Source organism: Amblyomma americanum, chromosome 5 (assembly GCF_052857255.1).
Source record: "Amblyomma americanum isolate KBUSLIRL-KWMA chromosome 5, ASM5285725v1, whole genome shotgun sequence".
NCBI classification, from domain to species: domain Eukaryota; kingdom Metazoa; phylum Arthropoda; class Arachnida; order Ixodida; family Ixodidae; genus Amblyomma; species Amblyomma americanum.
Window position 1 is genome coordinate 204,450,836 of NC_135501.1, and position 14,198 is coordinate 204,465,033.

The 14,198-nt window shown below is 42.9% G+C and overlaps 2 protein-coding genes across 3 annotated transcripts in view; one reads left to right on the forward strand and one right to left on the reverse strand.

Moving 5' to 3' along the window:
• Positions 1 to 134: 134 nt before the first annotated feature.
• Positions 135 to 11,482, forward strand: mIF2 (mitochondrial translation initiation factor 2). Its single transcript, XM_077666615.1, has 17 exons — positions 135 to 205; positions 398 to 548; positions 1,771 to 1,864; positions 1,957 to 2,019; positions 2,135 to 2,252; positions 2,403 to 2,563; positions 3,732 to 3,908; positions 4,323 to 4,372; positions 4,474 to 4,563; positions 5,025 to 5,149; positions 5,864 to 5,942; positions 6,044 to 6,169; positions 7,126 to 7,354; positions 7,982 to 8,122; positions 8,869 to 9,033; positions 9,944 to 10,084; positions 10,940 to 11,482. The coding sequence occupies exons 1-17, from the start codon at positions 144 to 146 to the stop codon at positions 11,110 to 11,112; spliced, it is 2,145 nt and encodes a 714-aa protein (XP_077522741.1). The 5' UTR covers positions 135 to 143; the 3' UTR covers positions 11,113 to 11,482.
• A 100-nt stretch (positions 11,483 to 11,582) lies between these two features.
• Sym (symplekin scaffold protein) overlaps positions 11,583 to 14,198 on the reverse strand; it is a 34,292-nt gene continuing 31,676 nt past the window's right edge. Inside the window, exon 36 of one of the 2 annotated variants that reach the window (XM_077666613.1) lies at positions 11,583 to 11,667. The gene's annotated coding sequence lies outside the window, so the exon portion shown is untranslated. Of the gene's footprint in view, positions 11,668 to 13,764; positions 13,807 to 14,198 lie in introns of those variants that run through there. The other variant, XM_077666614.1, reaches the window with a different exon arrangement.

The following is a 14,198-nucleotide window of genomic DNA, read 5'->3' on the forward strand; positions in this document are numbered from 1 at the left end:
TAAAAATAAAATGTCTTTCCGCAACCAACAACAATAAAAAGTTGTTGAGTTAAAAACACTCACATTATTTTTATTATTAATACTAAACTTTATTTACACTGTTTAGCACAGTACGAAAACGACGCTGCGCTAAATCGACATGCATGGCTAGATTAATGGCGGCGTCCATAGGAGTTACTGCTGTGAGGCATCTCCGGAGCTTTCGGTCTGTGTTTTTGTCTCGTGAGACGATCGGATTTTTCGTTTGCTTTATATGACACACAAACTTGGACCGCCCCGTGTTTTCAGTAATTTCTAGTTGCCTGATTCTTTGTTGTCACGTTTTCGTACTGACTGATTCTGTGTCCAAGTTCGGTAACCTTCACGGTGCTTAATCATTGAATGAACTTCTTTGCAGATTGCGGTCTACAAGCGTTTGCGACGCGGTGCGTGTGTTGGCTGTGAACTACCCCGACGAGCACAAAAGCAGCCATGGCTGTTCGTTGTGCGGGTCACGTTTATTCAGCACGTCTCACTGGCGCTGGGCGAAGAAAATGGAGAAGCCGTTCGTAAGTGTACTCTGCATTGCGTACGTGCTTGATTTCGTCTGCTACACATTTAGAATGTGTAAGATGTTAAAAAGTTGACCAAAAAATGTCTTGCGTGAGCTGTAGCTTTTTTCTGTTTGAAACGTTACAGGCGAAAGTAATCTGAAAGGGAACGCGCGAACGATGCAGGCCGGCCGCGCAGTTCTGACTGCTCTAAATAACGAAAGCACGCCCACGCCCCTCCCCCCCCTCCCCCCCCCCCCCCCCGCACTTGCACGGAGGTTGTTTCGAATTTTAAGAACAAGTACAACAAGGGTGGTTCGAATAAAATAAAAAAGCCACAAGACTTTCCTAACAAGCATTCCTGCGTGCTAAAGCAGTGGGCTCTTAGGAAAGCTTTCAAGTACTTGAAAAATGTTAACACAAAACGCACAAATTATGGGTTAAGAAAAAACTCAAAGGAACAGAGACGGGTCTGTGGAAGAAAGGGATTCAGGCGAAATCAGCACTGGGATCATAAAGAACGCTCAGGCAGGAAATTGCCAAAAAAAAAAAAATCTTATAATGCTAGGGGAAGCTCTTTGCTGTTCGAGGTCAGGATGGCAGTTCTGTGGACAAAGACATACCTATAGAGTCAAGTACCATTAAGAGATAGACACGTTGTGCACTGTGCGTGGAGAGGAGGAAGAAATGGCTGGATACTTCATACTGTTCTGTAAAGGGCTTCATCCTACATTTGAAAGCAACTAGGCTGATTTATTCAAAGCTTTAGATTTGAAGGACAGTGGAGGAAAAATAAACTTTAGACGGGTAGGAGTAACCAAGCAAAGGTTATCTGATTGGCGGCTAAATTCAAGGCAAGAGTGAAATATCATCCGCACTCTGAAGGAGGTCGTGGAATGGCTAATGCTAAAGGCAAAGAGGAGCGTTCTCAGTCTCCAGTTTAAGTACGAAATATATTACAAGTTAAGGCTAGGTAACGTGAGCTACCGCCTGATTTAAAGTGTTGATCCTTATCCATGCAGCGTGCAGAAGCACGATGCTGTTAGTGTAGGACACTTCTGTGTCGTTAGCTCTGTGCAAACAAACAGGCCTCTGTTGCACTTAGTATTACGCAAGTGCCTTGCATGTTCCACACAATATTCAGTGGAAATCAGTAGCTCTTCTTGTTGGAAAACTGATCCTTTGTTGCTCAGTGAATGGCAATTTCTGGTATGCTATATTCCACCTTCATTTGTCCCAGGTGCCATCGAAGACGAAGCCCAAGAGTCCTGTCTTCCAAGTTTGGAAAAACATAACTCTTGCCGAGCTTGCCAATGTGGTGCAGCGACCAATAGGTAAAATGATTGACGTGCTATCACCATTCCAGTGTTGTTAAAGAAAAAGGAACAATCCACATCTTTGATGTTCATCGTACTTTGTCTTTCAGATGACATCTATGAGGCGATTCTCTACGTCGAGAATGCTGCACAGTATGACCATGATGACTGTGGTGAGTGTGCGAGAGACCAGTACTCTGCCACCGACCATGAATTTTCCTTTCTCCTGTTATCAGCAGCACTGTGAGCGCTCTCTTGGTGCCATTGTTGTCTATTCTTTCATTTTAGGAATTGATGACATAGACATTCTCCTCAAGATCCTCAAGAGACTCGGCTATCGAGGTCAGATTGTGGCTCCTCCAGAGCAACCATCACCAAAAAAGGAATTTCAAGATGCAGGCAGAAGGTGTGAAATGGTTTCTGTGCCGACTTGTATCTTTGTTTGTCCTTGGATTTGCTCTATTCATTCACACTACTTCTGCTTCAAATTTGCATAAAAGGAAAAAAAAATAAAGCTTGTATTCCGCTAAGCTTGGTATTTTCGGTTATTCTTTAGGCCACCCCCTGACCCAAGCATGCTTGTGCCACGGCCACCAGTCATTACTATCATGGGACACGTGGATCACGGAAAGACGACACTTCTGGATTCGCTACGCGATACCAATGTGGTTGACCAAGAGTTTGGTGGCATCACGCAACACATTGGTGCCTTCACTGGTGGGTGGCATGATATCTGCTCATGGGTTGGAAAAAAATTATGTTCATTAGTTTGAACCATTACCAAAGTGTTCGTTTGCTGACAAGCACTTTCAGAATTTGTGGCAGGCCAAAAAATTGCAATCACAGTTCTACAGCAACTATATAGCGATTCGAAGGATTGCTATAGAAAGATTGTATGGAAGGCAAGGCTGACATTAGTTTGGTGCTTGCAATTTTGTGACCGGTCTTGTCTTCCAAACAGGTCATGTTTGTTCTAAAAATACGACCCCCTTTTGTTTCAATTTGTTGCACTGGGATAATCTTTTATCGCTAGACTGCAAACTAGTGAAAACCTTCATTCACTCTGAATGTAAAGCAATAGTATTGCTGGTTATTGAATGAACAAAGATGGCATGAGCGCTGAATAAAAGAATGTGTGAATGTGATTAGGAGCCTTAACTTTCTGGGACTTTGGGAACAGCACCCTTCTGTAAGTACTTCAGGGACTGTCAGGCCTAAATTGGTCTGTTTTACAGGTTAACCCCTTAATGCACACATTTTTTTTTTTGATGGTACCAAGATGGTCATTTAGTACCTGTGCTGCTGTCTGTTGCAAGCCAAAAAAATGCTTTGGATGATCCTGTTCACCTTAAACTAGACACGGAATGTTAGAAAACGTGCGACAAGCTGGACTTGTCATAAGCCAGAAATGACATTCAGCTTATGACAAGCCTGGCTCGTCCAAGTCCGCTGGGGGGGTTAAAAAATGATGAATGGGATCCGAAGTGAGAGAGAAAAAAAACTGACGTGCACTCTTGGCATAATAAAAAGATAACCGCTCCCATACCAGCACTCCAAGAGCATACCGGCTCATCAGTGGCATAAGCGCTTGCTGGTGCATTGAACGGAATATCATTTGAGATTTTGAAGGGGCTCACAAAGGCTGTTGCAATTTGTCTGAATCCTCTGTGATTAACAAAATTACGAATTGCATTGCACCTGCAGGAGTGTAACCAGAGCTAACTTCTGCTTTTGTGTCTTTACATGATTGCTCTAGATGGAATCAGCTGTACCACTCTTCTCGGTGCACGGAAGGTGCTTTTTTTCCCCTAAATTTTGTGTCTGGAGTTCAAATGCGGCTAAGTCAGCATAGTGTGCTGCAGAAAAGTGTCGCTTGTACTTTCAGTGAAGCTGCCAAGCAAAGAGAGCATCACATTCCTGGACACACCCGGGCACGCAGCTTTCTCGGCAATGCGTGAAAGGGGAGCCATGGCAACGGATATCGTCATCTTAGTCGTTGCTGCTGACGATGGTGTGATGGAGCAGACGGTCGAATCTATTCGATACGCTCGTGAAGCCAATGGTACTCGCACCAGGAATTTGCTTCCTCTTCCCATTTTAAAGTAAATACAACAGCTTGTTTGAAACTGCTGAAAGCTATTCTTGAGCCAAAATTTGCGTCTTTATGGCTATGCCTTGTCGCTTGGCCTGAAGTATGAGCTTAGCTTTAGCAGTGAGTACTGTTGCCACTTCAGCTAAAATATCAATTACAAATTGTTTCTGTGCTATATGTTTAACAAACATTCTGCTTTCTTTTTACAGGAAGTGCTTACTAATTTCTGCTAATTAATGACTATACAACTACTGAAATCCTGAACTGTTTTGTTATGTCAGGCAGCGGTCATGCATTATTTTATGATAAACACTTGATAAGTGCTCAAAAACACGTGTGGTGCCAATGCACCATGTCAGAGCTACTTCTTGTGTTCTATTCCAGTGCCAATAATTGTTGCCATTAACAAGGTAGACAAGCCTGGAGTTGACATTGTAAGTAATTCTTGCTACAGGTACCTACTGAGAAAACAGCTCTGATGTGCCACTTTTTGGGTGTGCGAGTGCACATTATTGTGCCTTTTTTTCCTTCACAGGAACATGTTAAAAGGGGCTTGATGGCATACGGAATACAAATGGACGATGAAGGAGGAGACACACAGTATGTGTGCATCTCAGCGTTGAAGGTCTGTTGCACAGGGGAAACCAAAAATAGCTTACATGCCAAGAACTTTTAATTGAATTGTAGTGTTGATTTTGAATTTGTGAGCTTGTTTTTGATGAACCTGATTTTGGGTGAACAAATATGACAGTTCCTTTATCGGTACGAAAAATCTTCTGTCATTTATTTTGTTTACCAAATATTTTGAGGAACAGAAGGTGCAGAGATGAACCAAGTTTCATATATAGGCACTACTTCACACACTTGCACTACTGAGGCTGTGGCTAGTTTTTTGCATTACTAGCGCTGAAGTTGCAACTTGAATTTCTAATTTATCAGTACCATGGAAACACCAGAATGAGAACTTAGCCCGTAGCTGAAAATGTCTCTGCAGTGGAAAACTTGCACATCTTTGTTGTTCGTAGGGCAAAGAATTGGAAGCTAAACAAAATGGTTCACCTTTAACTTCCCATGTTAACTGCACAGGGCACAAACTTGGACAAGTTAGTTGAAACTATTATGACTCAAGCTGCACTCATGGAGATCAAGGCGGACCCCAAGGGCCTTGTTGAAGGTGTGGTCATCGAATCCACGACAGACCAACATCGAGGGTAAAGGAATGATTTAGAATGCATGAAGAGAAGCATTGTGCCTAGTGTACATAAATGATTTCACTAAGGCTAGCTATATGGCATTTGGTTAAATATTTTTAGGGTAGGAGAAAGGAAAAAAATGCTAGTTTTAACATAGTTAAACCGAGTAGGATGTGCAAAAACGCTTGATCCAACACTGCTTCAAACGCAACCACATGCAAGATCAAGGTTAAGTTCAAGGTAAAAAATCAAAGGTTGAGGCTTGACACACACACAACCCGAGTTTTTCAGCTTTGCTGCTGAAAAGTAGTGCTTTTGCACAAAAAAGGCAGGTTGTGCAGATGATTGTATTGCTCCAAGTCAGTCTTGGAGCAAGAATGTATGGGATGGAAAGTTTCTCTTGGCATATGTGAGCATGCGACAGGATATTGTCATAAAATGAGGTAATGTAATGTCTTCTAATGGAGTTACAGGCAGAGGCAGCATCTTGTTGCGCAAAATACAAACCGCTTTGTATAACAGTTCTCCCTCCAGCCACTAGATGCCAGCAGCATGCAAGTGACTGCAGGCCATTGCAGACTCTAGTGCATTGTAACACAGTGCAGAGTTCCCTATGTGTTTTCACACTCTGCGGCCTGAGGTAGTATTACTTAATATATTTTTATCCTAAGCATCTATTTTTCCATTAATTTTATGGGTGATTGTTGTCATTTATGAGACAAACATTTCCAGGAAGCTGTCCACAGCTCTAGTGCAGCGTGGAACGTTAAGGAAGGGAGCGTACTTAGTGGCAGGACAGTCGTGGGCAAAGGTAAGCTATTTCCCAGGCTGCTTCTTCTCGGGTTAGATGATGGCCCTTGTTACCTAGCATTTTTAATCAATGTGACAGCATATTCGTTCCTCTCTTCAAAGGTGCGTGGCATGTTTGATGAGTGGGGTAAGCCAGTACAGAACGCACCGCCTGGAACGCCAGTTCAGGTGATTGGCTGGAAGTCACTTCCATCTGCCGGCGACGTCATCATTGAAGTTGAATCTGAGGTGACTATTTTGTTTTTACTTGCTGCCCCAAAGTGCTCCATTAGCCGTGTCTACAGGTGTGAAAATAGTGCTTTTCGAAATCTAATCAAAAGTGAATAATCTAGCTTCAGTACCGAACTGAATACGAATAGTGTGGCTAAAAACGGAACGAGTAATGAAAAAACCAAACCGAATATGAATAGAATCGAATATGAATAGAATATCTGCATGATTATTCACTACTTGTGGGAATATTCGTACAAAACAAATATTTGTGGGAAACTACAAAGAAGTCTGTATATTAAATCTGTGACCGTCATTTTATGTGCCTCAAAAAATTTTTTTCTGCTGACGATGCCGGCGCACAAACTAGCCCCACATCTTAGTTGATGGGAGGGACAAGAGGTGAGCAGTGGCCTCAGATATCGGGCATGAAGGCAGGGTTAGCTGAGCATGGCTGAACCCTGCCGTGTCACCCAGTCTTGGAGGCATCATGAACGTTGCCGCACGAATGGAGCGCGTTGTGGCACTAAAATGCAGACCAATTGCGGCAGCATGCTGCGCGACGTAGAGGTGGTCCCCATTTCTGAAATACTCTGAAGAAAACTACGACGTGCCCAATTCGAGCTTTATGTCGGTTATTCGAAACTTATTCAAGAACTTCTGGACATTTCTGAATAATTTTGAATATGCACTATTTGATTCATTTGGAGAATCGAATAGAATATTTGATTCGATATTCAAAAATTTTAAATATTCTCATGCATCCTCCAGCTACGTTACTACAAAAAGGTAGTTGAAACAGACTAGGAAAAACATGGAAGCAAAATTTTTATGAATCAGCCAGAGAGTTTAGAAAGTGGATCCATGTAGGCCCATGCAGTGAATGTGCTATCTATATAGCCAAAGAACAAGCTAATTCAGACTGTAGTAAACTGCTCACAGCTCAACTGACCTTGAGCTGAAATTTCTCGCAGAAACGTGCGCATCAGGTCGTCGAGTGGCGGGAGTCCCGGGTGAGGGCAGAGAAAGACGTGGAAGAGTACAAAGCAATTCAACAGAAGGTGCAGCAGCATTTGGAGCAATACCGGTCAGAGCTCGAGCAGCGGCGAGCCATGGGTCTTCGTAAAAAGCGCAAGCGTCTCACCAACCGCCAAAAGGAGTTTACTGTCGACGACACTCCTTGTCTGCCCATCGTTGTCAAAGGTGCGGCAGACTCCAACAATCCACATGATTTGCAACCTTTAATTTTTGTTCTTGGCACAAATACAGATGCATTCTTGCAGGTTGTACAGAATCAAGAGCTTGTCAGATAGATGATAAAATATAGCAGTGCTCGACCTACTTAATTTCATTGTGTTATGTGCTATGACATGCAGTGCAGATGGACTGTCATAACTCATCTGCATGCAAGATGAGGCCTTCAGGCATATGTGTATTGCTGTGGCATATTGACCATATTTATTGGTTACCATTACAAATAAGTCACATTTTGCATTGGTATTGGACCATTTTATTTTTGAACCCGTTGAATTGGGCAACCAGGTTGACTGGTAAACTACATTGGAGACACACACATTGCTGTGTGTGTCCCCTATTCTCGGTCCCGTCTTTTGCACAGTTTTGTCGAAATAATGTACCAACTGGCCTGGCAACATTCCGTGGTCGATACATAATATCGACTACCACTCAATACTTTTGTGTTAGTATTGGACTCCCGTTTGAATACCTTTTATTATTCTATACATGCACCCAACTTTGAGCACTTGTTTGGAGGCAAGGTACCTGTTCACTGCTCAAAAACTGACAAGTTCTTATTGGCTCCCTCCATAGGAGATGTTGACGGCTCTGTGGAAGCTGTTTTGGATCTACTCGACACTTACCACTCACACCAAAACTGCCGTCTAGACATCATTCACTATGGAGTAGGTCCCGTGTCGGAATCCGATGTGGAGCTGGCGCAACCCTTCAATGGTAACGAAGAACTACGTACCCTGCTTGGCACATTGCAATGCCATGGTGAATGTTCACCACGTGAGAAGTTACCTTGTGCAAAATTTAAGAAATTCTTTCAAAGAAACTCCAATATATGCCATTCAAATGTTTTTGATGCTTCACCATAACAAGCAAGCTTGCAGTTTCGACTATATTAAATGGAACTGTCTCCTTGAAGAAGGCAAGCTGAAATGCTGATTTCACTTATCATAAATTGTCATTGTCACATTAATTGTAGTAATTGCATTGAAAATGTAACGTTATTTGGTAAAGACGTAAAGCCTCTTATTGTGTAGTTATGCAGATTTGCATGGCAGAAAAAAAAAGACAACTGGCTTCAGACACCTGGTTTTTGCGAGAATGCAGATTAGTGCTGCTGCACTGAAACATCTGAAATAATAAACCACACTGAAGACTCAAGCCACCTCTGCCACTTGACAAGTATTGAACAAGGAACCAATAATGCTCAATTCAGGGAATTTTTCCTTTTTCGGAGAATTTGAGGGTTAAAATTTGGCAAAAAAGAATTTTGAGAACCAATATTGTCTCTTCTTTTCTTCAAATTGATGGAGTTTTCAAGCTGCTACAGGAAAAAGTGCCCGAGATTGAGAATTCTGGGTCTATTCGAAGGAATTTTCGGTTACGGCATGGAACATTACTGCAATAAATCTGCCACAAAACATTTCAATAATGCGTTTCTATATATAGATTTTCCACTTTTCCAGGCATCGTCTATGCCTTTCACGTGCCTGTCCTGGGCGCAGCAAAAGAAGCAGCGGAGGAAGGAGATGTCGACATACGCACTTATAACGTCATCTACCACCTGATAGATGACATCAAGAAGGAACTCGGCAAACGGTTACCACTTCTTGATGTGGAAGAGGTTCATGGTCAGCATCACTTTGGCTTCTTCCGGCCTGGATTGCAATGAGCAATATTAGTCCCAGAGCTCAACTAGCAGACTGCGTGACCAGGAATAGGGGTGTTATGGCAGTCTGTGGTGTCCTCGCTCGGTGGTTTGTGACGCGACCGCTAGGGCTGCTGCAGTTTTGTGTGGGCGTGCTTGACACGAAGTCCCGAAAGCGTAACCTACACAGCAGACTTCAGTACTTGCGGCAGTCTCCCAATTCACTTGACTATAATTGTCAAATGTAAAGGGCCCATATGGTCCATAAAATCCTAACATAAATTAATCAGAAATGGAGGCACACATGCAAAACCAATCATGTTACTGTTTTTTGTTTGTGTATGCTGTTTAGCGATGTGGACACAAGTCAGCAACATGAACATGGCAGACATCAATGCTTGTTCGTTTTTTTTTGTTGCCGTTGTTGCTGGTTGGCAAAAATGCCACCCAAGGGCGCTGGAACTAACGTGCAGCGTTTATTTATTAAATACATTTCTGAGTTCTAATGTGTTTCAGTAGGAAAACTGAAGTTTCGCCTTTTTCGGTTATGAGAAGTGCCTTGGATGCTGCGGGCGCCTTACAATGTTTCCTTGAAAGACTTTTTCCGTAAATGCTGCGCTGTTACGTCATAGAGCAACTAACTGTAAGAGTAAGGAGAGCACAGGTGAAGGAGTGTACTATCGAGGTGTTCACTGTGGCACGGTGTGCATGGGGTACCTAGTGTATGTGATGCATGGTGTGTGTGTGTGTGTGTGTGTGGGGGGGGGGGGGGGGGGGGCACCTTTAATGACATTTTTTTTTTGTAAATTTCCTAAATGACATTTGGCTTCAGATGGAGTGTGAAGCACTGGTAGCAAGACCTCTGCCATGTTCATTTCTTTTTTTCCTCTCAGGAGAAGCTCTTGTGCAGCAGGAATTCCTGGTCACCGAAGGCAGAAAGAAGATCCCGGTGGCAGGCTGCAAGTGCACCAAGGGCATACTGCGCAAGAATGCGCTCTACAAAGTAGTTCGAGGCGAGAAGACCGTACACAGTGGTAAGCGGCCAGCTTTTCCGACAATGTGCCTGCCTTTTCTTTACATTTTCATCTGGGCAGAACAATTGGAAGCAAGCTTGTGTTCATTTGGAGAAAACCACAGTGTTGCAGTGTTTTTGCAGGAGTCATCAACTCAGCTGTAACCCCTGGCTAGCTCACCACAGTTGCTATTGTGTGCTAACATAACTGCACGATCTGTAGGAAGCACTAACCCCTTTCGTCATTTTCAAGCTAGTTGTGGTGTGGTACCAGTACTCTTTATTTGCGGACATTAAAGGACAACTGCAGAGGTTTTAGAATTCAACGAGTTTAAAGAGGTCGAATGTATGAAACTTGCAAGCATGCGAGGTCATTTTGGGCTAGCGTATGAAATGGTGACGTAATCGCCGATTAAAATCATGATGACCTTCAAGCTTCTCCACAGTGCACCTCATCAATTGTGAGGGCACATGATGATGTCGTCTATGGTACCGGAACATTTTCAATGCTTTGAAAAAAGAAAACCAATGCCACTGAAGGCAAGACCAACTGAGCGTTGCATTGCAGGGTGTGGTTGACGGCAGTGGAATTTTGAAATCTTACCCGTCCGTGATGATACATCAAGCTTCTCCGCACTCCTCCCATGCTGTGAGGAGAAGCCTAAAATTTAATCGCCGATTGCGTCACCATTTTAATTGCTAGGGAAAAAACTTGCCATGCTTTAGTTACAGCCTATATAGTAGATTTGAAAAAATTGAATATTGTGGAATTCTCAAAAAGTGGTGCAGTTTCCGTTTAAGCACTATTGTCTAAGCTGTGCTGTTTAGATTACAAGTACAAGAGAAACATCATAGCTTTGCTTTCGTCTTCTCTAAGGGCGGCTGGCATCCATGAGGCATCTCAAGAATGAAGTGGACTCCACCAAGAAAGACGTCGAGTGCGGACTCATGTTTCAAGATGCGAGTGTTCGGTTTGAGCACGGTGATGTTCTCATCTGCTACACCATAAAACAGGTGCCTCAAGAGACAGACTGGGACCCGGGCTTCTAATCTGTTATGCGTCGTGTCCACATTAAGACTGCCACACATACTTGCTGCCGTAACACTAAATTAATGAACCAGCTGCTTTGCATTAAAGGTGCAGAGCCAGATGCAACAGCCTGATAAGGTGCTTTTGTCTCTTGCATATGATTAAGAAATCTGCAGGTTGTGTAAGCAGCACCAGCATCTAACATCCATCTAGTGGTGACGACAGAGCTAGTGAAGACAGCGTGGGCATGTATGAAATTATTATTGTACAGATAATTTTCTTTATATGATGTAATTAATGCTTTTCTGTATAGTAGCTCAGCAGCTTGTTGGACAGCAAAGTGTCTGTTGGTGTTGTGGAGTCCACATTAAAGTATATATGTACATGCACACGTGTGTGAAGTGTTTTCCTTTGCTGAAGCAACTGCAGGGTCATTAAAACATAGCACACAGGGTCATTCAGGTGTTTCGCACAAAGAAGCACTTACAGCTTGCTATCCAGCAACATGTGCCATCTTATCAACACACTTTTATTTTTTTACTATTATTACATTCACAATTAACACGGATTCCATCCTGAAAAAAGAAAAGAAACATAAGTGAAAATTTGCAAGCCTCCCTCTATTTGTTCTCAGTTAAACACAAAAAAGGACGCGCTTTTCTTTATGGCAGCAAAAGGAGACGCAGACAAAACATGTTCCAATGGGAGCATAAGAGTGCACGCTTTTGTAAAAACAAAACAAAAACTAAACAAAAAGGGCACTGTAGTGCCCTTCCTGCACTTTATCAGCTTTGTACCCAGAATTCTAACATTATTTTAAGGGGGAAGAGGGTCTAAGAAACAAATTTTTATTAATGAAGTTGCAATAATGAAGCATACTATTGTGTGCCGATTCTAAACATGCAATCAATTTTGTGTAAAACAAGCCTTGTGACTTACCATTATTACCGTACTCTTGTAATTTGTGCCTTTGCATAATTTGCGCACCCCTTATTTATTAGGCATATTTTTATGAAAAAACTTTTACTAGTATATTTTATGTTCCCTGCTGCGGCAGACCACCAGCATACATGTGGGTGCAAGCGAGGCAGGCTTGGGAAGATCAGTGCAACCACGTCTCCGTGTGCAGCTGCGAATGGTGCGAGTGGCAAGGGGATGAACTGCACGCTGTTTAACCAGCTCGCTCATGCTGGTGGTCGCTTTCACGGCCAATAAGGCTTCATTGCAATTTTGCATTTTTGGCATGCTGGCTAATCAAATAGCATACATTTCTGAGCCCATCGCATTTTTTTTCTTTAATGGTGCTAAGTCAGTCTAGTTTTGTTTATCTCAGTTGCAAAAGACCATATACTATTTTTGAAAAAAAAAGTGATAGAATTTGCCTACTTATCATTTCCTGAAATACTTTTTCATACTGAACTGATATTTGATTCATGTTACAAAAATTTTAATATTAGCACACCCCCAATTATCTTCAATCAGCATGCAAGAATATCTTTTCTAAAGATTCCATAATTATGACTTCATTAATAAAATTTTTATCTTAAGAGCCTCTTCCCCCCCCCCCTCCTAATAAGACTGCTACCTACAATCCATGTAGCAGGTCTTGATAATGCATGTGGCCCCTATCACACAGTCAGCAGATATGACGGACACCTCAGTGATGTGAATAATAATCCACGTTTAGCCATGCTTAACTGTGCTATTTTTATGCAGTCAGGCATATATCAATGTGCTCAAGAGGAGTATAGACAACCAGTTCTTGGTTACATATTTTCTAGTTTGTAATGACCTGCAATGAGCAGTTTGAGGAAAGGAAATGGCACAGTAACTGTCTCACTCTTGGCGGGCACCTTCATAGCCCACAGAGTGAAGGGAAAAAGGTGAGAGGGAAAGAAAAAAGGAGAAAGATGTGCTGTAGTGGAGGGCTCCGGAATAATTTTGCTCACCTGGGGATCTTTAGCATGCACACAGGCACCTTTTTGGTTTCACCAAAATTCCAAAATTCTACAGGCCCGTGTACTGTGTGATGTCGGTGCATGTTAAAGAACCTCAGGCGATCAAAATTTCCAGAAACTTTCACTACGGTGGTCCTCATAGCCTGAGTCACTTTGGGGCGTTGAACCCCCATAAACCAAACTCATAGCCTGAGTCGCTTTGGGACGTTAAACCCCCATAAACCATAGTTTGCCTTAAGGGGGTTCAACATTCCAAAGCTACTCAGGCTATGAGGACCACCGTATTGATAGGCTCTGGAAATTTTGATCACCTGGTGTACTTTAACGTGCACTGACATCGCACAGCACATGGGCCTCTAGAATTTCGCCTCCATCGCATCAAAAAACTGCACTAGAATTGCTACTTTGCCACCGCCTCAAGAGCCTGAATGACCACAAATCGCACCACTACAAGAAAACGCAGAAGCAAAATTTGGTGTCGGCATTCCTTTAAAGGAGCTCAGAAAGGGGCTCTCAATAAATTTGCTGTATGCCTGCGATGTTAAAGGACACCACTCAATGAATATCCTTCAGCAAGGATTTTTAAGTGTGCTTGTAAAAAACCGATTTATCTGCAGTCACACTTTGAATTTCAATGTCTTCTGCTGGCCCCACCACCGGCTGCCGATGCGTGTGGGAATTCCCCGGAGGGCAGAGCTTCCTTACCCACCAGAACAACGCAGCTGACTGGCCACGGCCATGGTAGCTGCGTGACGTCTGAAAGAATCTAACCCATAGCCACCTCTTAACTGAAATATGCAGGCGTGTGAGACGGAGGAGGGCGAGAGTATGAAAAAGTCACCGGAAAGAGCTTGTCAACTTTTGCGCGCTATAGCGGGCTCTCTGCTACGTGTAGAAGTGTAGGTATTTTCTGGCTCAGATGTTCATGAAAACAAAGTGTACTGACTGAACGAGTTATGTACTCTCCTCAAAAGGTGCTTCAGAGCCCGTTTAACATATGAATATTAAAGAACCCCATGTGGCCATAACTAATCTGGAGCCTTCCACTATGGCACCCTCAGTGTTGCACTGGGCCATGAAAATTTATTAATGCAGGGAGAATAAGACTACTTTCTACTTTTTTCAAAGCTTATCTAACTACTCGAACC